General features: G+C 41.5%; 1 protein-coding gene across 1 annotated transcript; it reads left to right on the top strand.

Annotated features, from left to right (window-relative positions):
* The first annotated feature begins 72 nt into the window (after window positions 1-72).
* Window positions 73-23,101, top strand: RPA1 (replication protein A1). Its single transcript, XM_041423091.1, has 17 exons — window positions 73-188; window positions 523-570; window positions 826-904; window positions 1,416-1,524; window positions 2,382-2,470; window positions 7,032-7,115; window positions 8,355-8,487; window positions 9,465-9,567; window positions 10,675-10,743; window positions 10,884-11,076; window positions 12,166-12,305; window positions 13,917-14,065; window positions 15,343-15,475; window positions 16,740-16,916; window positions 18,238-18,345; window positions 21,628-21,714; window positions 22,087-23,101. The coding sequence occupies exons 1-17, from the start codon at window positions 156-158 to the stop codon at window positions 22,192-22,194; spliced, it is 1,842 nt and encodes a 613-aa protein (XP_041279025.1). The 5' UTR covers window positions 73-155; the 3' UTR covers window positions 22,195-23,101.
* The last annotated feature ends 360 nt before the right edge of the window (window positions 23,102-23,461 follow it).

The raw sequence follows: 23,461 nt of genomic DNA, 5'->3' as shown, positions 1-23,461 counted from the left end.
CCGTACGGCGCCGTCAGCCAATAGACGCGCCAAGCTGGCGGGGGACGCACGGCACGGCGTGAGGCGGCGCCGGAAGGAGGCGGTGGCGGCAGCGGCGGCGGGAGGATTTGGCGGCAGCGGCGGGAGAATTTGGCGGTAGCGGCGGACACGGCATCATGAGCGTGCGGCTGAGCGAGGGGGCCATCGCGGTGAGCGGCTTGGGGTGGGCTGGGATGCACCTGGTCGTGGTCAATGTGGGAAGTGAAAGCCGGGCCTGGGCACCCGGTCCGGCTCGGTCCCGAGGGGAGAAGCAGGCCCGGAGCTGGGCCTGGTCCCGGGGGGTTGTCCTGGTCCGGCGGTGACGGCCACACCCGCGTCCCTGGCTCTTCTACGGCAGTTCCTCCTCAGCTCTTTGGCTGCAGCCCTTCGTGGGTTGAGCCCGATGGTCTCAGAGGTCCGAGCTCGTTGATTCTGTGCTTCGGTCCCTGTGGGTGGCGAGGCGTTCCGGGGGCACTTTGCTGAGCGTCTCTTTCGTTTCTGCAGGCCATAATGCAAGGGGAGGAAGTCAGCAAGCCCGTGCTGCAAGTCATCGTGAGTACCGTCCCTTCCCTCCGTGGCTGCCTGTGGGGTCCTGAGTGCGGCCAGACTTTCCTCTGCAGAGAAGCTGGACAAGGCTGCTCTAATTTTAGTTCCCTTCATTTTGTTTTGCATTACTTGGGCTATGCCGTTAATATTAGTGTTCAAAAAAGCCGAATAGATGAGTCACTTGTTGTTAATTTCAGTTTCAGTTTCTGAAAAGTTTCTGGACAAGCGTGAACTGACAGTCTGTGTTTTTTTTTCCTGCAGAATACACGGGCTATTGCCACGGGAACTGGGCCCCCACGGTACCGAGTGCTGATGAGTGATGGGGTGAACACCCTCTCCTGTGAGTATGACAGGCTGCAGTGAGGTTTTTCTAAGTGTGGAGATGCTAAGGGTGATGATGTTCCTGGTCTGGTGACTGGATGCAAAGTGCTGAAATAAATATTGAAGGCGAATGTGGTTTTTCACTGGGCCACAGACTGTGAAGTGTACAACTGCATTTTGTCCTTTAGGTGAAATCTTTGACTTTGGGAACCTTGTGAAATATAAGCAATCAACTTGCTGCAGGATATAATGAAAATAAAGAAGCCAATGCATGTAACATTGATTTAAAAGTAATTTAGCTTAATCTTTTTCTTTGATGTACAATCGTTGTAGCTATCACTGCAGTCTGAAGTGTGGGGAATGAATGCAGCATACTTCATGGTCAGTTTTGGTGACTTCTTAGAGGTTGCAGTGTTTTCTTTGTCAAGTTGTAGAACCAGTGCAATGCTTGACTGGCTGGAAAAGGTGTGGCAGCCCCTTTTAAAGCTGGCATTGTGAATTGTTTCAATATTTTCCTTCTGCTCCTGCAGCATTCATGTTGGCAACACAGCTGAACTCCCTGGTGGAAGAGGAACGCTTGTCAGCCCGGTGTGTTTGCCAGGTTAACAGATTCATTGTCAACAGCCTGAAAGATGGAAGGTATTTGTGATAATCTTTAAGTTCAGCCCTGCAGAAAAGCAGCTGCACTGGTGGGGGCTCTGTGCTTTGTGACTAAGCAGAGGCCAAGTGCTTTGGGTTGGGATTCTCTGACAATACTCAGGCTTTAGGGTGGCAGGGGGAAAGTCCACAGCACCAGTAGCAGAAGAAATAAATTGCAGAATGTGACTCTAGTGGGACCAGATGTATCTGGTACAGTGATTTAGTAATATAAAATTGCCAGTTGCAATACTCCAACTCCAGCTGGAATACTCCAAATACTTTTACAAACTTCCTTAAAATTTTTTGATGTTGAAAAGAAACAATAAAGGTATCTTGTTACTTAGGTGTTGTGGAATCTGGTCTTTTGTTAAAATTTGAGGAAATAGGATAGGAGGAAAATTTGAGGGGATGGGATATTGCAAAATTAGAAGGGATCCAGGTGAAACTTTAACAGAAAAACTGTGTATATGTCTAGCAGGATATGAACTGAGGTTTCTGTTCTTTTTGTTCTGGGGAGAAAACAAAATCTTTTGTAGCAGGGAATTAAAATCTGGTATGGTTTAGCTGCTTTTAAAACACAATGGTTTCCCAAGCTATTTCTGGTGCCTGTTCAGGCCTGTCCTTGATGCAGTAATATCAAGTGTCCTTGATATTGTTTCAAGCTTACTTGTTCCTCAAGAGAGGGCTTGACAGTGGAAAGAGTTGACAGTGGGAAGCTTTTGTCTCCCAGATCCTTCATCCAAAGGAATCAGCCTCTTAATGCTTGGTTTTCTCACTGCTGCAGAGGATATCCAGAGATGGGAGTTACAGTCTTTATTTGCTGCTTTATTTGCTTTATTTTCTGTTCTGTGTTGTAGGAGAGTGGTGATCCTGATGGATGTAAACGTCCTGCAAACTGCTGATCAGGTTGGTGGGCCTATTGGCAATCCCCAGCCATACAATGAGGGTGAGTAGCTGTAAGTAAATACTTTTCTGTCACCTCTGAGCCTTTCAGCTTCTCTCTTTCACTTGAAAAAAGCAGTCAGACACGTTCAGGGTTTTTTCTTGTGCCTGGAATAGTGATGTCCAGATCTTGAAAATCCTTTTTGTTCACATCACACAAACTGGGGTTTGTTGCTATTTTAGTAAATTCAGCCCCATGGCTGAAGCTTGAGTCTCTGCATGGTGTTTGGAGCATCCATCCCTTATGACCTTGGCAGGTTTTTATTGTAGTGAGTGGTCTCTACCTCGAGTTCCAGTAAGTAAGCGGAAGCGATTTTATGTCTCCTCATAATGAGTAATCAAATAGATTCTAATTTCTCCTGTCTGGAAAGAAACAGGAGGAGGAAGATGGAATAATGATCTGTAAAAGTCTAAGGTGGCATGGAAGGGATGAATAAAGAATGATGAATCTCTCTCTCTCTTTCCTATGTTCCTTTGATGCTCTTTAGCTCTCATGTTGTCAGGCAGCGGTTGTAAAACAAAGGCTGCACCACACCCCTAAACTGCATAGTTAAATTGAGGAACTTGTGGAGGTAGGTGCCAAAAATTGGCACAGGTTCAAAAAGCAATTAGATGTGAAAGAGAAATCCATTAAAGGCTGTTAAACATAACAATACATCCTCTGCATGAATGTTAGGTGCAGGAAGCACTAAAACTTAGATTGTTCCAAGTACATAGTCAAGAGACTGGTATGAAAACAAGGGGAGCACAGAATTCCCTAAGCACCCATTCCTACCATGCCCAGCTGAAAAAGGATTAAGGCACTGGGTGGACCTTAATCTGACCTGCCATGAATCTCTTTGGATTGGTTATGTTGCATAAATAACTGTTCTTCACTTTCGTGTGCTGAGCTTGCAGTTCTCTTGCAAATGGTTTTTTAAATTAAAACATTTTTCCCTCTGAGAACGTTCAAAAGTCTTCTGCTCTTCCAGTTCTGATCTTTTAAAAAGGAGGGAGAATAATAAGCACTTAAAGAAAATATTTGAACAGCTCTGTCAGTGATGTATACACAGATAATGGCTGGAATTTAATGGCAAACAGCTCTTCCTGAAGATATTTTTTTTTTTTTGTCCTGAGAGAAGTGGACTAATACATTTTTATTACTTAGGGACCACGCATTAGTGGCAAGAGTTTTCTGTAGAATATTTTGGACAAACAGTGGTGGTAGGTACATTGCTCTTCTGGTTAAAAATCTATTCTGTTGCAAAGGCAAAGACATCTTTCTTCATTAACTTTTTCCAAGGGAATTAAGAGGGGCGTATGTTAAATGAGCCTAAAGAATCCTTTGTTCCTTTGATAGTTACTTAGCTAATTGCTGTTTAAAAAATGTGTTGACATCTCAGATTTTATGGTTTAATCCCACAGTTGCTGTAGAGACCAAGACTTTCAGAATAGCTACTGAGCAGACTGTTTTGTGCCTTTCTCCCATTTCCCTGCTTATGTGATACAAGAGCTTGTGAACTATAGTGTTTTTCAGTTATATTGTTGCTTAGAAACCACTGAGAACGTGGTATCTGACAGAATTGAGCTGAAAATATACCTTTAACTATAAATTCTGGTAAAATTACCATTACTTTGATCAAAGTTGTGTTCTTCATTTGGACTTACAAAAATACTCCGCAGTGAAGGTTTCAAATCTAAACTCTTTTGGAGATATTACAGGTCTGTGGTCATAATATGTGTGGGCTTGCACTAGGTAAAAGATGCCAAAAAAGATGTGATGTGTGTTTCATTTTAACACTGATCTTATTCTGACGACTTCATACCCTTTTATTTGATACTAAATAAGGTTTCTGATACAGAAGATGGTAATAGTTTAGATTAGGTAAGCTTAACCCAGCCTTGCTGCTCTGCAAGCTGCAAGATTTGTCATGAAGGCCTTGATGATATGGCAGAGATGTGTATTTCAAGTTGCATATTCTCTAAGTTCCATATATATATATAAAGAAATTGTATTTTTGGGGGACACTCAGCTAATGCAAAATGAGCATCTTAAATGTACTTCATGGTTTCTGGTACAGAAAAAAACCAGTTCTGGTATTTAAAAAATGTATCTTTTAGCCCTACTTTTGGTTTTCCCTGAAATACAGATCTCAGACTGCCAGACCTAGGATTAAGGAATATTCTTTCTCAGACTGTAATAGCACAGTGGGACCCAGGGGGGTGAGAAGCTGGCTTTTGGCCACTTCACATGGGAGCAGTAGGTGGTTAATCTGCCTAACAAGGAAGCTGGAGACACAATCTTCTTATTACAAATCATAAAAACTTTTCAGGCAGCCTCTCATAATAGTATTGAAAATTAAGACTGAGCAGTTTAGTTCTTGTTGAAGACTGGATGGTTGTGTTATTACTGTCGTTAATCTCATTCAAATTACTCTGATGCTGGACTTTCTTTTCACTATGACAATGACTTGCTGCTTATGTTTAACTTCTGTCATTAATCTTTCCATGGTGAAATGTTTATGTACTTACACATTCACTTGAACTCCTTCCTCTTGCCCTTCTCACTGCTGTGATTTAGGGGTGTGTTGTTTCAAAGTGCATTTTTTTCTCTTCTCTCCCTTCCCTGCTGCTCGGTTCTGGGGCAGGTCTTGTGTCATGGCACTGTGGCAAAACCTCTTGGTGACAAATTATTGGAAGCTGAGGGTTCCTGTTACACAGTTATTGCCTTTGAGTGGGCTGTGGGGTAGCTGCAGGCAAAGGTCTTGGGTTTGCCTAATCTACCACATACAGCAGAAATGGGAGCAGGTATTTCAGCTGCTTTTTTCACCTCCTGCTAATAAAAACTAACAGCAAAAACCAGGCAGCCTCCTCGGTTTTCTGAGCACTTTAAGTGATCTGTAGGCCACCAGCCACCAAAAATCACAGTTTAGGAGTCCCTAGGCTCTGCAAGCGAGAAAATTGGAGAGATATTTCTGCTACTTCTGTATTTGAACACATGCACAGATGTGTGAATTTATTCTTACTCTGTTGAGAAACACTCGGCTGTGGGTAGGCAGCCATTAAAATGTGAATTTGTGTTTCATAACGCACACGTGTTCCAATGGATGTGGTGGTCTTTGGTTTGCTTTTCAGTGGAGTTTTTTTTTTTAATCACAAATTCCTACAGAAAGAAACATATTTGGAACAAAAGTAATAAGTAAACCTCTTGCTGTTTCATACCCACATTCTGTTCTTCCTGAATATTCCTCCCCTGACCAGACATATTTTTCTCTTAATGCATCTTGTTGGGTTTTTTCCACCTTCCCTTGCACAAAATGAATTTGGGTATGGAGTGCTGACCCTCTGAGCACCTGAGGCCACGGAGCAAGGGGGAGACCTGGCTCCTCCATCTAGTGGAACCTGCAGTAAATACACATTTTGCAGTTTGACGTCACGCTGTTGCCAGGGAGACTGTCACCAGTTCACCGATGTGACTCTACTGCGGCAACTTAGAGATTGAGGTTTGTGCAAGGACCTGGATTTTGGATTAAGAATAACCAGAGGGTTACCTCTGGAGAGACTCTACCACATCAGGCAACACCTCACTGGGATCTCCTTGTGTTGCTTCTGCTCCTTTCCTGTGGTTTGGTGCCATCCCTCTGTCCTGGGATTCTCTGCTTTTGTTCCTTGTGGTGCTCTACAGGCTTGGTCTGACCTCCTTTTCCACTTTCTCTGAACATCTTCCTCCTCACAACCCAATTCATGAGGTTTTTTCCTACTCAGGCCTAGGTCTCCCTGCAAAGCAAGCCCTTAAAGATTAGCTGTGTCCAAAAGGACAAAAAAAGTTGGATATTTTGTCATCTAGAGACCAATTATATTGTAAAGGAATTCAAATTTTTGAATGGTAAATTAGTCTTCTAATGGACTTTTACTTTAGATATGCCTGTCTGCTCTTTGCCTTGTAATTTATCATTAATTTAGAGCAAGTAAAAGTCCTGAAATCTAAAAAAAATGGACACTGTTCTTACTATGTCATCACTTTGCTCCCTAAGCAATTTACTGCTGTGTGCCAAGAGAGGCCCTGGTGAATTCTGAAGTGATGACTCCATCACCTCCACATTAAACATCTTCATATTTCAGAAATAAAATGCAGCAGCTGTTTTCTTTGTCTTGGGTTAACTTCAGATTTGACTTTACCCAGTGAATTTTTGGCCCTTTCTCAGTGATGAGACAGAATTCTCTACAGTTTTTTTTTATCATAGCTGTTAGGTAGGAGCAGAAACTACCTGTCAGAGCAATAGCAGCTGATAAACACTGAAAAGTTGTCAAGATTACTTCAGGGCTGTCCTTTTAAATCACCATCAGCCCTGAATTCTTTCCAAGTAGAAAGCAGTTGCTTGAGGAAAGAGATCTGACTGGAATTCCTTCATGGTAATGTTCAACAGATAGCTGGCTGCTCCTGTGTCTCAAATACCTGGATTTGAGCATGGTCTCTGTGGGTTTAATTATTTAATTTTATTTTGCATGCAAGTCTTATTTCCTAAAAGGGTACTTTTAAATAATGTGCTCCCTGCTCTATGGTCTCTTTCCATTTTAATTACCAGGACAAGGGCAACGTCCTGCAGCTCCAGCAGGAAACCCAGCAGCCAGCAAACCACAGCAGCAAAATGGCAATTTGTCTGGAGCAGGTAAGAGTCATCCTGGGCAGGAATTCTGATCTGTGATCAGTAAGAAACTACAGCTTCAGTTTAAATAAAATCCTTTGTTTAGTGGTGTTGCACAAAAAACTCTCAATTGAGGAGTAACCCATAGCTTGACTAGGTGAATTCTCTCAAGAGAACTGGTTATAAGAGAGGGGAAAATTTGTCCCTTTTTTTTTTTTCCCCAAGGGGAAAAAAAGCCCAAAAATCCCGACTTTATTCAGTTTGCACTGCATTCTTGAAACAGTGCTCTGTGGACACCCAAATTAGGCTGCAGTTTGGAGATGGCCACCAACTGTGTGTGTTACAGTGCTGAGACAGAGGCTGAACATTTTAGGCAATACACTGAAATTATTTGATAGTACATCAAGAAATGTGTTTTTTGATCAAGATTTCAGTGAGATACTGGAAGATGCAGTCAATTTAAATGTCAGCCTGTAGACTTTTTTGGTTTTTTAGCTAAAAAGTTGTCAATCCTAATTCTTGGTGCTGCTTTAACTTGTCTGTATTCTTTACCCCTGTGTTTAGGAAGGATTTTTAAATAGTAAAATTTTGACATTTGCTTAGAAACTTGCAGCAGAAAACAAGCTTCTCCTTTCTTGGTTGAAGCTGATCACAAGAGTTTTTTTGCATATACATTGACAAGTTTGAGGTTAGAATTAGCAGTATCACTTTATGTCAAGAAAACTGTTTGTGGGGTGTTTTTCCTTAGTTGTTCCCCCAAGTGGTGTCTTGATCTAACACTTCCCATCCCTGGAAGTGTTCAGGGCTGGCTTGGATGGGGTTCTGGGTCAGGTTGTTTGTGGAAGGTGTCCCTGTATCCTTGGCAGGGGGGTGGAGTGAGTCCCTTCCAACCCAAACCACCCTGTAATTCTGTTATTTTAGAGAATTTACTGCTCAACAGTTGTTTGCCACTTAAACTGTGTTCAAGTGGCTGACTCTGGACACATCTCCACTTAAGTGCAAGCACTCTAAAAGGTCTGAGAGTGTCTCTTCTGCAGCATTTTGCAGCCTAGAAAACACTTGTGACCAAGAGCAGAAACGATGCAACGAGCTCCAAGCCCCTCTGTGGTGCCCACCTGCCACAGGGACCTCTGGTGTTCCCTGGAACTTTGCCTGTGTGGCTCCCCATGCCGTGGTGGGAAAGTTCTGCATCCTGAGTTGGTTTTAACCTGATTTTTGTGTGTGAGGCTGAAATCCTCTCTGCTTTGTTGTGGTTTTTGGAAGGTCCTGCTGCTCCCAAGTACCACGCTCCCTCCAATCAGTTTGGAAAAGCAAGTGCTCCCAGTGGCCTGAAGACACCTGGGGGGTCTCAGATCAAAGTGGTGCCAATTGCCAGCTTGAATCCATACCAGTCCAAGTGAGTTCTTGTGGTTTGCCAGGCCTTGTTCATCTCACAGGCATGGAGGAACAATAGCTTTGTTTTGATTTTCTATGTGTGAGTCTGTCAAATAATTAATTGAGTTCTTTGGACTTTATTGGTTAAGTTCAAACAAACCAACCCAACAACAACCACAAAGCCACCCAGAGAAACAAGCAGAAAACCTTCCCTAGAAACACTGGTGGGCTTTGTTTTGTTTTTATGGGGTTTTGTTTTGTTGTTGTTTTGGGTTTTTGTTTAGGGTTTTGTTTTCTGATTTTTTTTTCTGTGGCGAAGGGTGTTCTTTGTTTTTGTTTTTTTTTTTTTTTATTTTTTTTAATTGCATCAACACTCTTAACAATCTGAGATTTGCCTTGCCATTGTCTTGGTGCAGCTGCCCTGCTGAGCTTGATAGGTTTTTAATATTTTAGTTGAGAATTGATTGACTTGTCTGGGCTTTTTTTTTTTTTCCTAAAGCAACCTCCTTTTTGGTAACTTAATGACAAAACAGCTCAGTAAGCTATTCACTTCAGCTACTGAGCTGTTGAAAAGCATGAGGATGTAATTATTTAGTGAATGACATTTTTAAGTTATGCAAACTGATTTGATTACCCAAGTTAAATGCGAATCCTATAATTGAGCTCTTGAGTTCTGGCGTGGCTTTTCAGAGCAGGCAAACTGCTGTGTGAGAAATGTACCCTAGAAGAGTAAAAGATTTGAGGCCTGCTTCTGTGCAGAAGGATTGTTCACTATTATTATCATACTGGATGCTTTATGGCTGCTTTGTTGCCTTCTCTACAACTTTCTGTCTTTAATGGTCTAGGCCATTAAAACAGAAAGCAAAGAGTTGCCGAGGTGCAGTGGGAAGATTCTGGCTTTTAAATAGTCACATTCCAGTTCCAAAGGTTTGCCAAGTCAATCTCTTCTTTAAAAAGATGCAAAGAGATGCAGAGCAGTGATTTCTTGAATGATTTCAGGTGGACCATTTGTGCTCGTGTTACCCAAAAAGGTCAGATCCGCACGTGGAGCAACTCTCGTGGGGAAGGAAAGCTCTTTTCCATAGAGCTGGTTGATGAAAGTGTAAGTGTCATATGTTGAGACAAAGATAATGTATGCCAGATGCTGATGAACCTTTCATAAAGACAGAATAGAGGAAATAAAGTGCATTTTTCGGAAATGATTTTTTTTTATTACAACTGAAACTTGTATCCCTGCATTCATTAAGTTGCACATCAACGTGCCAGTTTTTATCCAGAATGAAGTCTTAAATGTGCAGCATTGCTGATTATTTTTCATCAAAGTCTATAGTGTGTGACTGGATTTTTGCAGCTTCAAAATAGAGTTGTTTATGCAAACTGACAATCCAATACCGAGGGTTGTGGTGGTTTCCTGTAGATTGAGAGTGACATCTCCTCCTGGCTGAGCTACACCTTACAAAACAGGGAGTGAGAGGAGCGTTACCTCCAAGTTACAAGCTTTCAATTTTCATGAGGAAATTGGAGTACAAATTATTGTAACACTGAGAAATTTCCTCTGTGGTTTGTTTGGGGAATGGTATCTGGTTAATCTAACTGAACTTGCAGTTTGTCAAACCTCTTATCAAATTACAGCCTTCTGTCGTGAAAACAAACAAGATTCTGCTAGATTATATTGAGTGTAAAATGTGAGGTTAATAATGTAACATGTTGTCACCAGGCATTTGTTTTCTCTGCGGTGTCTATATTCTTTTTTTTTTTAAACAGTGTTTATATCTAGTGAGGGTATAATTGTTATTAATTCTTACTTATAGACATATCTGAGTGGGAGCCATCACAATATACTGTGTGCTAACTTGTGGAGCTGTGGGGTATATTTGAATTTTATTTCATCACTGCCAGTTTTACTGGCATTTTCAGAGGTGTCTCTATGATGGATGCAGTTCTTATGCCTTTTATTCTGAAGCTGTAGATGTACTAATGAGACTTGAATATGAGGTTTGATTGTCAGGTGTAGAATATGTCATTTTAGCTCTAGCTACAGATGTGAAGAGAATGTTGTTTGTTTCTCACACGCCTGGAGCTACCCTGGCAGACCCCACTCTCTCTGCAGGACTGCTACCACTTAACATTGCAAAGATTTTTATTTTTTTTTTTTAATCTTTTTCCATGCCAAATTTCACTTCTGACCAGCTCCCCTATTTTCCTGCAGGGTGAGATTAGAGCTACTGCATTCAACGATCAAGCAGACAAGTTCTTTCCACTCATTGAATTGAACAAGGTATGGTAGCTTTGTGCTTTCTTAGACTGACAGGAGCTGGAAAAGAGGAACTTGAGCCTAGCAAGGATTTTTAAAGGTGAACACAATCTATTTTCCCTGACTACTGATAATATCCCCTGTTTCATTGCTTTCTCCTGTAGGTATATTATTTTACCAAAGGCAATTTGAAGACTGCTAACAAGCAATATACAGCTGTTAAGAATGACTATGAGATTACATTCACTAATGAGACTTCAGTTGTGCCCTGTGATGATGCCCAGCATCTTCCATCTGTTCAGTTTGATTTTGTATCCATCTCTGACTTGGAGAACACGCCCAAAGACTCGATTGTTGGTCAGTCAAAGTAGAAAAATGGCCAATTCTAAAGCTTTGAAGTTTGATTTTTGTGTCCTGAATTCTGGGCAGGTAGTGAGCATAGGATGCTTCGAGTGTTGTGATCTCTTAATTGAAATCATCCAGTGATGGTTACCATTAAAAATTCCTCAGGCAATTTTCCTGTTAATATGATTTTGCCTGTTTTCTGACAATATATAACAGTTATTTTTCAAACTTGTGCTTCAAACTGAAGACAGTAGGTGATAGTTGTTTATTGTACTGTTGTCACTGTTTTCCACAGAAAAAGGCTGAAAGAAAAAATGCCCTTGCTCAGCATGTGTGCATTTCATACCTTCTGTGGTCTTGCTTTCTTTCACTATCTAATTATCTCTATAGTGATTTTGGCATAATTCATTGCATCCAAGTCCAAGTTGCATGACTGTTTTGGCTTGCTTTATCAAGTATTGGGGGTTTGTTTTTCTGTAATTCGTTGGGCAGAGTACTCCGGAAAAATCAGAGGCTTGGGTGGGGGCGAGGGTTCTCAGGTTTCAGAGGCACAAGATGCCTGTGATTCAGAGACATTCAGCTGGGAATTTTAAAGGTAGATGGGTAATATTAAAAGTGGTGTATTTTTAGGGACTGCACAGGGGATTGCTTTAGCTCTTACCACCTGAGCATGCAGACTTGTTGAAGTTGCAACTTATAATTGCAGAGTTGTGTGGAGGCACGAGCCAGTTGTTTGATTGTGTTACAGTGACTTTGAAGGCTCTTGCTTGTGCTTTAACAGCAAGTGTGTTACATGATCAGGACTGAAGTCCTTTGACAGAATGTGATGGGAAAAGATAGTACAATGCCTTGATCTCTCTAATGTGGTGAGGCTCGCATTCATGAATATCTTAATGACTGCGTCAACAAAATTAAAGCGCTGAAGAGTTCTGTAGTGGAACATTCCTACCATAATACACTTAATTTCCATATCAGATTTCATTTCAATAGGGAGCTGGGGTACAAGGTAAAAATCTGACAGTAGGTTTGAATTCTTCTCTTGTGATCTTGTGTTCTCCAATTGTGACCCTTGAGTAACTCTAAATTGTAACTGTTTCTCAGATGTAATTGGAATTTGCAAGAGCTACGAAGATGTCACTAAAATTATAGTGAAAGCTAACAATAGAGAGGTTTCAAAGAGGAACGTGCATCTGATGGATACATCAGGGAAACTGGTGACAGCTACACTGTGGGGAAATGAGGTATGTGCTCTCTTACCTGCTCTTAACAAAGCTTCCTTGGTGTAGGGCGAGGAAGTGCTGCTGTCACCTGAGGTGGGCACAGCACTGGCTCAGTCCTGGGTGTTCAAGGATCAGGGGCCGAGAGAAGGTGAAAGTCTGTCTGCTCGCATTCAGGTGTGATGTTCTTAAACCTTTCTCTGACAAACTGCTGACATGATCTGACTAATGTGTTCTGAGCAACTGCAGACATTATGTCTCAAGCCAAAATACTGAAAGTAACGGGCTCCTGGTTTAGGAGAGGGTGTGAGCTGCAGTTTGATGATGGAAAAGCCTGGTGGCTATGGCTGTCTAAAATGAGATTAATTTTATTTGTAGGGTGGGATACATGTTACCCCTAATGGGCAGGTTGAGAGGCTCTGTCTCAGACTGGGAGTCTAAAGCATCAGAGCCTTGGAAGTGAAAGTTTGAGTAGTTTGAATAGCAGTGAACTGTTTCCTTATCTTTTTAACAGGCTGCTTTGTTTTCCACTGTTGTTAGAGATACTTAGGGATTTATGTGCCAGTCTATAAAATGGGAGTGATCCTGCCAGCTTGACAGTGATGCTTTATGGCTAAATGATCAAGTGCACTGATACTGTAGGTACCTAAACACCATTAACCATCTGCTGATACAGATGAAGTAAACTGAAGTTCAGTATTGCAAAGCCTTAAGATTGAACTAGGTTATAATAGGAGAGACTACTGGTATACAATTCCTGGTACAACATTTGCAACAGAGATCAGAGTCTGCATTTTGCAAAGTTAAATCTGTTTGCTTGCTTGTAGAATGGAAGTATCAATAAGCATTGAGGGGGAGTGATGTATGGCTTGCAGCTGGCACAGTTAGGGTTAGAATCTGGATGCCCTTTACAGCAGTCACTGCCATGACTGCTGGGATGTGTTTTCTGTTCTTTTTGCATCTCATGGGTACAGTAAGTACTGCTGCAACTCCAGCTCATTTGTTATCTTTAAGTACATGATCCTCCCCTTGCTTGCTGAGTGGTGTAGGGTCCATAAAATCTATACCTTTCAAACCCTTTCTCATGCCATGAGGTTCTTTGTTAGTGTCAGACTACTCAGGTGATGGCAGTTGAACAGCATTAGGGCAGCTTTATGACATAAAAAAACAGAAGATGGAAAGTTGAGTAAAAATGTTTGGTCAGCATAGCTGCACTTTTGTGTAAGTGGTAGTAAGATGGACATGATTGGCTCAGTGAAGCTGAGTGAGTTGTTTCATCTCCTGAGGAGTCTGATATGAACAATTAATTTTGTTTGCATTCCCATAACACATTTCCCTTCCTAAAATCCTGCTGTAGAGCTGCTGACAGAGGGGACCAGTCTTTTTTAACAAACCCGTGGTGTGATTTAAGGATTCTCTGGTTCCCCAGGAAACAGGGTGTTAGGATTGCACAGAAAATTGTCACCTACCTTTGCTTAAACTCCTAATGACACCATTCAAACTCTTACCTTTCAGATACAGTGGGGCAGTTTGATTCAGGTTTGGTCTCTTGTCATGATCTGTGAATTATGACCACAAGTTCAGTGCCTTTCCTGTAACATGCTGCTGCTGCTCTCTGGTTTTTCACACATGCAGGCTGAACAGTTTGATGGTTCCAGACAACCTGTGATTGCCATCAAAGGAGCCCGTGTCTCTGACTTTGGTGGCAGAAGCCTGTCTGTCCTGTCCTCCAGTACAGTTGTCATCAATCCTGATAGCCCAGAGGCTTTCAAGCTCCGAGGATGGTAGGAGTGTGTTTATGCTGCTTTGTTTCAACCTCCTTCAGAGTATTTGTTTTATTTTGTTTCTCTATACTTGAGCAGTGTGTGTAGCACTGAGGAAAGGTGGCAGAGGCTATGGCTTCCAGGGCTGCAGAAGCTTCTCTGGCTTGCAAGCCCTAGAGCCTGGAAGGCTGTTCTTCTTAAGTTGTTCTACTCAAAAAACTTTTAATTCCATGACAGACCTTGAAAAATTGAAATCGGGGTAGTGCATGCTGACCCAAAGCCTTGGAAGGCAGCATGAAATCAGGCTTGACCAGCTCTACTTTCTGAGGCTTGATCTGAGAGAGAATGGTGGTTTTTTTCCACAGGCTTTTCCATTGTGTGGGATCTGATACACAGTTAGTGTGGAGGGACTGTTTGACATCTCTCAGTGTCTAGTTCTTGCCAGATATTTTTCAGATAGCAAAATAACTCTTTTATTGTTAGCAAAACAAAGCAATTTCATTGTTGCTTCTCCTGTAAGTAGTTGTTAAATTGTCTGTTGTAGGTATGAATGTGGTGAGATGTGGTGTGTTTGTGTGTGAAGAGGGTTAAGTGCCAACAACATCAGACTTGTGAATCCTGAGTCTTCAGATTCCAGTTACATCACCCAAATGTGGATGAAATAAATGGCATCCTCCATTTGTCATTGAGCTCTCCCATACTTCAGAGGCTTGTTGCAGATAAAATTGATTGTGGGTCTGAGCTATTACTGTCACGCTTTAATTAAGCTCAATCTTTGAGCCTCGTTGGTGTGTTTGTGAAATCACAAAGCCCATCACAACGGGAAAGCAGTGCAACCTTTTGCTGAAGAGCTGTGCTTTCTGATTTTAACAGAGGAAGCATAATCTTTTCAATGCTCTTTGCTTTTTCTTTCGAAGCTGCTGCGAAGATAATGGTACCATGTAATTTAATTTTAATTATGGAAATATCTTGATGCCCTTAAATCTTGTTATCTGCCTGCCTCTAAGAAGTGTGCAGTGCGTGGTTTGACCACTAGCTGGCAAACAAATTGCAGTTATATAGAACAAAGCTGTCCTCCTTTTGTGGGTTTATAAAATACTGTGCTAATTAAGTCAGACTATTAACTTATTCTGAAATGCTATTTTTGTTTGCAATATACACATATTACTGTAATTGTTTCCTTTGCAATCATTGATAAAAAATCCCTCATGTATGGAGCACATGAAAATAAACATAAGCTTTTGATAAGTCTGTGTGGTCTGCTCTCCAAAAATAGAAGTGCCTCTCTGTGGTTGCAGGTTTGACTCCGAGGGGCAGCTTCTGGAATGTGCCTCCATCTCTGATGTGAGGGGTGGGCCAGCAGCTGGAGCAAATACCAACTGGAAAACTTTGTTTGAAGCCAAGTCTGAGAACTTGGGACAAGGAGATAAGGTAAGGCATGGCCACTCAGTACAAGCTTTGTGTATTGGGGAGAAAATGAAAAGCAAGGCTTTGTGCAGGTATTCTTCTTATTGAAGTAGTCCAAGTGGTGAGCAGTAGGTGTTTACTGTCTTGGAATTTATGCTATTAATTAATATTACTGTTTTTCAAATAAATCCAAGCTTGTTGCTGGTGTTGCAACATGATACTTTGTTTGCAAGAGGATTCTAAGCCTGGTGTGGAGGATGTTTTTACCCCAAAGATGTTCAGAGAGACAGCACAGAGTGTTCTAGGAGAAACAGGTGCATTAGGAGGAAGTGGTTTTCAAGGGTGCACACTTGGTCAATAGAAAAGCTGGTAATGAACCCCAGGTCCTTGGCTTTTCATTCCAGAAGCCTCTCTATGCTTATGCTGTTTTTTTGGTTTTTTTTGCTGTGGGGTTTTTTTGGGTTTTATTTTGCTTAGTTTTTTTGTTTGGTTGTTTTGTTTTGTGGGTTGTTTTGCTTTTTTTTTTTTTTTGTCTCAGACTTAAGTGCTAATATGTTTGGGATACACAAGAGCTTCTATCCATGGTATAAAAACCTTTAAAATCATAGAATGGTTTGGATTGGAAGGGACCTTAAAGATCACTTCTTTCCAAACCCTTTATCATGGGCAGTGATGCCACCCCTTAGATAAGGTTGCTCAGAGTCCCATCCAGCCTGGCTCTGAACATTTTCACTTTACCTGTAATTCAGCTATTTTCTGTGACAATTTTTGCCCATGCTTCTTAAGCAACCTCTATTTTTCTGCTGAAAGACTTGACCGTGGTCTTAAACCATTATGATGATTATTTTAGTGTGGTGAGTGGGTATTTTGTTCTGTAGGCTATAGTTTAATCAAATGCTTATCTGTAACACTACACAATAGGCTTTCTGTTTTTTGTATTGGTTCCTGAAAGAAGCGTAGGAAAGTGCAGAATCTTAATCCTGTGAAAAAGTGCAGATTTGAACAGACACAATGGAGAATCAAATATGCTTTATCTAAAGAAGACCCAGCAATTGGAGTTTCCTGCAATGGAAACACAAAATAATCTTGCTGTAGGGGCTTTATTAACATAATGGAAGCCTAAAAATTATTGCAACAGAGGGGTTGATTTACAGTTTCCCAGTAATCCATAGCTGTTAAGCTTTCTAATCCTAAATATCCAAGTATGGTTGCCTTACTTTTGTAGTTAATTCAGAATGGGGAAAACATTGAGTATTTTGAGGCTAATGTTGCACACTCACTCTCCCAGGCAGATTATTTTAGCTGTGTGGGCACAATTGTACATCTGCGCAAAGAGAACTGCATGTACCAGGCATGTCCCTCTCAGGATTGCAACAAGAAAGTGATAGACCAGCAGAACGGACTTTACCGCTGCGAGAAGTGTGACCGCGAATTCCCCAACTTCAAGTACCGCCTGATGCTCCTGGTGAGTGCCCGGATCGGATTTCAGGGCGTTTCCTGCCACGTTCCCAGCACAATCCAAGCAGGAAATCTTTCGAGGGAACCGAGTCGGTTCTGTCTGTCTGTCTGTGAGTTACAGGGTGCTTAGCTGCTTTGTGTGCTGTACCTGAGTGAGGGATGTTGCATTGAGCTGATTAGCAGTTTGTTTTCCTAGTGCTCCAATTAAAAGCTTTTCTCTTTGCCAAAAAGTTGCTGCTAGCTCAGTTGGTTCTGGTTTCCAAGTGTACTATGCAGTGCAGAATACAGATGGCCTCCGCCTCTTCAGTAGTGAAGATAAAACTGAAGTAAAATGGCATTTCTGGAGAGCAGTAATTGCACTTTTACAGCTGCTACCTATATTTAGTACAGGTTTTTTTTTGGTAGGTATTGTTCTGCCTCGTGCTTTAATGGAGTCTGCTTTAGAAAGTTGTCTGGGGATTATTATTGTGATGCCCACTTACACCATAGGCATTGAACTGTCTCCTGTTTTACATTATAAATTAGAGTTGTACCTGCTTCTTAGAAGTGCTCTGCCAGGTGGGCATGCAAGAGAGAAGGGAACTATCCCTGCAGCCTCCTTAAAACATAAACTGCTTCTGAATAATTATCAGATAACTTCTAGGAATACATGAACTGCTTTACATAGCAGAGTCATTCTTGTAGAATATAAAGAGGATGCTGAGGGTACACTCAAGGCCTTCAGAGCAGTGTCTCCCATTTCCTCATTCCTAATTGTCAGAGCAGCCAGGAAATGCATGTAAGGCTGGAAATTGTTTTAGATTGGTTTAGTCAAAAGATCAATCTTTTAATTGATCTTTTAACTTTTAGCTGTCTTTGAATGTTTTGATAGTTTCCTCGTAGCACAACATAATGTTACATGAATTTATGCTCAAGTACTCGGGGATGTGCAAAGTAAAGTCACTTTGCAGAGTTGCTGCTGCTCCCCTTGGTGGTTGTTGTTCTGGGATACCTGTTCCTGCTCATGGCTCTTCAGTGGCAGCAGGACACAGCTGAGCATCCATCAGTGTTGCGCTGCTGTGATCTTGTTGGCCTTTCCCTGTGGTTCAATCTGCTACCAGTGTTAACTTGTGTTAAGTTATGGACATTCTGTGGAGCTTAAAAAAGGTAGGAAGTCACTGCTTTCCACCCACAGTGATGGAAAGGACACACAGGTCAAGCCCTGAGAGTTACTGGAAATTTAAAACTCTCTATAGCTTTGAGATACTTTTTTCTTTTGTGTTGTCTTCTTTCTGGAGGAAAAGGCAACTGGATGAAATAACCTTTTGGGGTTTGTTGTTGTATTCTAGGTGACCATTGCAGACTGTCTGGAGTATCAGTGGGTGACTTGTTTTCAAGACACAGCAGAATTCATTCTTGGCCAAAATGCAGCTTTCCTGGGAGAACTGAAGGAAAAGGTCAGTCAATTAGCTTGTTGTATTTTTACTGTTTGCCTTGAAGTTGAACTATGTTTCATTCATCTTGTATTGGGCTGCCCTCAGATTTCTTGGGTTGGTTTGTTTTGTTTTTTTTTTTTAAATCCTTCTGGTAAGGAAGTATTCTTGTAATGTTTTGAAAGCAGCTCTGAAAAGATGTAAGGTTTGTGTGGAGCACCAGTGCTGATCCACCAGAGATCATGGTCTGATATTTGTGTATGAATGGACAGCAAATGTGGCAAAGGCATTGGGGCATGTTCATGTACTTGCTGTGGGAAATTAACACCATTGAAAATACATGAAATAATGCCATGTGAAAGAAAGGGATGTTGTGTTTCATTTGTCAAGGATTTGATTTGCCCTTTCTCTGGGTGATAGGCCAGCTCAGCTCACCCCAAGGTTGTCCTCCAGATGTTGGCCTTCAGTATCTTTTACAAGTTCACAAATCATTGCTTCTCCCTAGCCTGAAGTTCTTGGCAGGGACTTGTTTACTCTCCTCAGGATTATTTTCCACAGGCCATCTGCCTGAAGAACAGAGATTTGCCTGCTTTCCCCCATAGTTTGCTCCCACAGTCAGTCTGTCTACCCCTGAGCTCTTTTGGCTGCTGAAAGCTGCAGATCAGCCTGTCCTCATCACCTGAACCTGGAGAGGCAGCTGCTCACTCCAGGGTTGTGCCACAGCCTTTGGGGGACTGACAGCTTTAACAGTGTTGGCTCCTGTTGAAAACACAGCCTGTTTTATCATTGTACCTAGATTGGAAGAATCTGAAAAAAAAACAACCTAGTTTAGCAACGAATGCTGACAACATTACCCCTAATGTGTTCCAAAAATTTGTTTACAAAATCAAAAAGTTCTAGAACACTTTGTATGTATCTTTGTTAAGTAGGCAGGAAGCTTTTTGGACTGATGTGTGTGAGCCCACTTTTGAAGGCTCTTTTTTTTCCCCCACCAAATATCATCAGAATTTTGTGGGTCTCACGGCAACTACAATTTGTAAAACAGGTCACTGGCAGAGAGCTGAAGTGATCTTCCTGTGCAGATTAGAACAATTTTAAGGTTGTAAGTCATTAGACACTTAACAGGCAGTATTAGCTTCCCTTTTGTCACTCTGTGCTTTTCTGCTGCCTTTGTCTTTCTTCCAACCAAAATAATCTTTTCCTGATTTTTTTTTTAACTTGTGTACTGTATAAAAACTGTGTGGCTTTGTTTTGTTTGTAAATGATGATGTGGAATGCATGATAAGTTCTTGAATTGCATATGAGCCTTGCTGTGCTCCCAGGCTAAGGCTGGTTGATTCCAGGGCTCCACAGATATCCCAGTTGTTGGTTAACCCATTGCTTGGCTGTGGGAGGGAAATGAAGCAGGAGGGATTGTTGAGGCTGTTGCCTTGAGACACTGTTGTAGACCTCTGTTTCTGCAAAGCAGGGCTATTTTTCCTGTAATATAGAATGATTTTTGGAAATTTTCTGCACTCTGGCTGTCAGAGGTGAGGAGTACAAAGGTTGTGGTTCTGGGATGCTGAGTTTTTGTGGTATTACAAAGGCTGGCCACCTCTGTTCTGTAGCAAGATATCTAGCTGGGGGGATTCTAATTAGATGTGCTTGCACTTTTGCATTTCCATTTTCAGACATTCTTAACCTGTCAATATTTTCTTTCTTCAGCCATGCTTAATCTCTGCTAGAGTTTAAACAAAATTTCTTAGTCGCTTTTAATGCTGAAGAGATCTGGGTGGGGAAGGAGAGACAGCAGATCCTATGTACCAGTACAAACATGTAATGTCTTTTGAAGAGCTGCCTAATGGAAATGGCTGAGGATAGAAAATGGAACATAATATGGAGTGAGCCCTTGAGCAGGAATGCTTTGTGTTCCAGGAGAAATTGGTTTTGATTTGACACTTTTATGAGCCTTTAAAAATGGTACTCGATGCATTTGCAGTAAGCTTTTCTTAGTGGTTTTTCTCTGATAGAGCTGATGCAGTGTCTTGTGAAGTTGGTGGGAGTCTTTTCAGTGCTCACAGTATGGATGGAGTTCATGTACAGCCCGTGACCACGCTAAGCACAGATACATGTGCAAGGTTTTTCATCTGCCTCTTGCCTGTGCTTGTTAGATACCAAAGGAGGTAATGTGGGGTAGCAGTGACTGCTATGCTGAGGGCATTTTCAACTCACTAATGGTTAGCACAGTTTGTGACAGAGCTGCAGAGAGCAGCTAAATGCTTTATTAAGCGAGTTTTCTTATCCTCTAATCCATAAGATGGCCAAAGGAAGGGGTTTTAATATTCAGGAGGGATATGCCTAAATTCTGTAATCTGTGAACCTAGCTGCTCCTGTGCACCTCCATTTGTTGTGCTTTTCTAAACCCTAGGAGAATCACTGTGTAGTGTAAAATAGTGCTGCACACAGTGAAAAACAGCAGATGTAACACTTGGAATGTGAGTGGAACTGGGGTGGATTCAATTCCAGATCAGATGCTCTGTCTGCTGCTGGAGTGACTGATCAAGTCAAGTGCATCTGGTAGATAAATGCATTAATAATTACTTGTCAGTATCATCTGGGAGATGCAGGATTTTTTTTTGAATGTCAGCAAAGGTTTTTACTACTCATATTTTTATAAAAATAAACTTTTTTTTTTCACAGTCTCCACGACTTGCCTGCTCCTTTTCTACTGTTTTGACAAATTGTCTATTATAAATGATGATGATGATGTTTAGTGTTCATATGGTAATTAGAAGCAGCTTATGTTATAAATATGACACAGTCTTCTCATGGTTATTAAAGCACGTTCAAAACATGGATCTGATTTTTTTATAGAACATTCTCTTAAATAGGCCTGTGTCAGGAAGGGAAGGGTACATGCAGCTTTGATGGATAAGCAGAAAACCAGAATGCCTAATAAGGCAATTAATAAGGAAATAGTTAACTCTGTCAGTGTTTGTGATCACAGCACAACACCAGAATTAGCCAGATTGGCAGCCCCTGAAGATTTGTAGTATTTTTGTTCCTTATACCTGGTTGCAGATTCAGTGCAGTTGTATGTTCCTTTGTTTAAGCAGCTAAAGAGTTGTCACCTTTTTATTTTAAAAACCTTTGACTTATGGGTTTGGCATCTAAAATGTGATGATAGAAGACACGGCTCTGCCTGTGTGGGCCAGGTAGTTCCAGTGTTTTGCCAACCTCCCCAAAAGCTGAGCTGTTCCCAAAGTTCATGCACTAGTGGGAGCCTAGAGTGTCTGCAGCTGATCCCTGTCTTTGTCCTTCCCTCAGAACGAGCAGGCTTTTGAAGAAGTGTTCCAAAATGCAAACTTCAACACCTACGAGTTCAGGATCCGGGTGAAACTGGAGACTTACAATGTAAGTGTTGCCCAAAAGGCAAATAATGTAACTTGTGGCTTTTGTAGTTCAGCTTGTCTCCATAGGAGGTGACTTCCTCCTCTTATGTTTGTGGGGAGAGGTTTCCCTTGCTCACAGAGAACAGAAGATTCTAAAGATCACACAAATACTGTCAGTCTTGAGCACTGAAGGAGGGATCCTTGCTGCTCCCTCTCAGGCTCATCAGGAGTGGCTGGTTTCACATGGAAACAACATACCAGCTCTGGGAGTCGTGTTGGCACTCCCAGCTAACCCACATAGCGTGAGCAGTAAGTTACTGGGGCAGAAGGATGTTGGAACCAAGTGCCTGGAGTGTTTCATGTTCTTTTACATACTAAAATTTCTCTTTTGCAGGATGAATCTCGTATTAAGGCCACAGCAATGGACGTCAAACCCGTGAACTACAGAGAATACAGCAAGAGGTTGATTGCCAACATCAGGAGAAATGCTCAGCTGGGATGAGGAGGCCAGTGCTGGCTGCTTGAGCCTGGAATTTCCAGGAAAAACTCAATAGATAACGTTACACTGACATTTTCCCCACCTCGTGTGTGACAATTGGGCATTAGTTACACCCAGTGTAGTGGGCTGAGTGATTTGATGCATTTCTCTGGAGATGTGCCCTGGGAGGTAAGAGTGCAATCTGATGGCCATGACTTTGTAGCCTGTTGTGGTCTGTTAAACTCTGACAGAGCTGAAGAGGAATCTCTAGACAGATTGCCAAGGTCTTTAGACAAACCACTCAGAATGTCTGAAGTAACTTTGCTCTCTTCCTATATGTAAAGCTGAATTATATAACCATTCTGTCTTCTTTGCAAGGGAGTAGTGACAACCTTGACACTTTGACTTGTTCAGCAGAGGGCAGGAGGAGCAGTGTCATAGAGCTTTCAGATCTGGACAAAAGAGAACAAGTCTATTAGTACAAGTTAGTTCCCTTCCATAGAATTCAAAGGCTTTCACTTTCCACAGGTGCCATCCATGCAGTTGTTAATGCTTGGAATGGCAATATGGTAGAATTATTAATCAAAGACATATCTCTTATATCTGAAGAATATCCTTCCTTCAGGGTTTAATAGACTGAGTCAGATGGGTCTGATATTAATCAAAATTGTCTCTTCTGAGGAAGGCAGATAAGCATTGACTCTCCATCCCCCAGGGAAATCCAGGCAACTACAAAGCATTGCTTTAGTTTTCTCTTCAATTAATACTATGGATTTCTGACTGAATTTTTTTTTTTGGCTAATAGTTTCTGCCTATACATGTTTTGTATGTTTGTATGTTGAGTTTCTTTGGTTTTATTTGTAATGATGTTAATCAGAAAGAGGTCTTTAAGTGGGGGGGTGCTTTGTTTCAATAAACACTGTTTAATTCCTGTGTAGTGAATTTTGCTTTCTTTGAACACCAAAGACTTCTCATTACTGGAAAGCAATTAATTAGCTTTCATAATAAGCATTCACTTGGGGGAGATGTTACCTTATTACAAACTCTAAGGTTAGACTGAAGAATGGAGACTTCCTTGCCTGATGTTAACAGCATGGAAATGCAGTGATATTTTCACCATTTCTGTGCCTGAGAATGCTGATGAGCTGGCACTTCTGGGATTTTTATTGACGTTTACACAGCAGTCTAAAACTAACCAGGCTTTGAGATTTGTTCAGACATAGAGCTAGTATAGAAAACAGTAATTATGCTACTGGGCTTTTCAGTCAGCAGAGCATGCTAGCTCTGTGTG

Source organism: Onychostruthus taczanowskii, unplaced genomic scaffold, assembly GCF_017590055.1.
Source record: "Onychostruthus taczanowskii isolate IOZ18803 unplaced genomic scaffold, ASM1759005v1 scaffold75, whole genome shotgun sequence".
Classification (NCBI taxonomy): domain Eukaryota; kingdom Metazoa; phylum Chordata; class Aves; order Passeriformes; family Passeridae; genus Onychostruthus; species Onychostruthus taczanowskii.
Note: the sequence above shows the minus strand (reverse complement) of the source record. Positions and strands in the feature narration are given on the sequence as shown.

Excerpts from the sequence above, each read along its gene's own strand:
- RPA1 (XM_041423091.1), top strand. The coding sequence starts at position 156 with ATGAGCGTGCGGCTGAGCGAGGGGGCCATCGCG. Across the intron at positions 14,066-15,342 it reads GCTTTCAAGCTCCGAGGATG|GTTTGACTCCGAGGGGCAGC; the intron begins GTAGGAGTGTGT and ends CTGTGGTTGCAG. Across the intron at positions 21,715-22,086 it reads TGAAACTGGAGACTTACAAT|GATGAATCTCGTATTAAGGC; the intron begins GTAAGTGTTGCC and ends TCTCTTTTGCAG.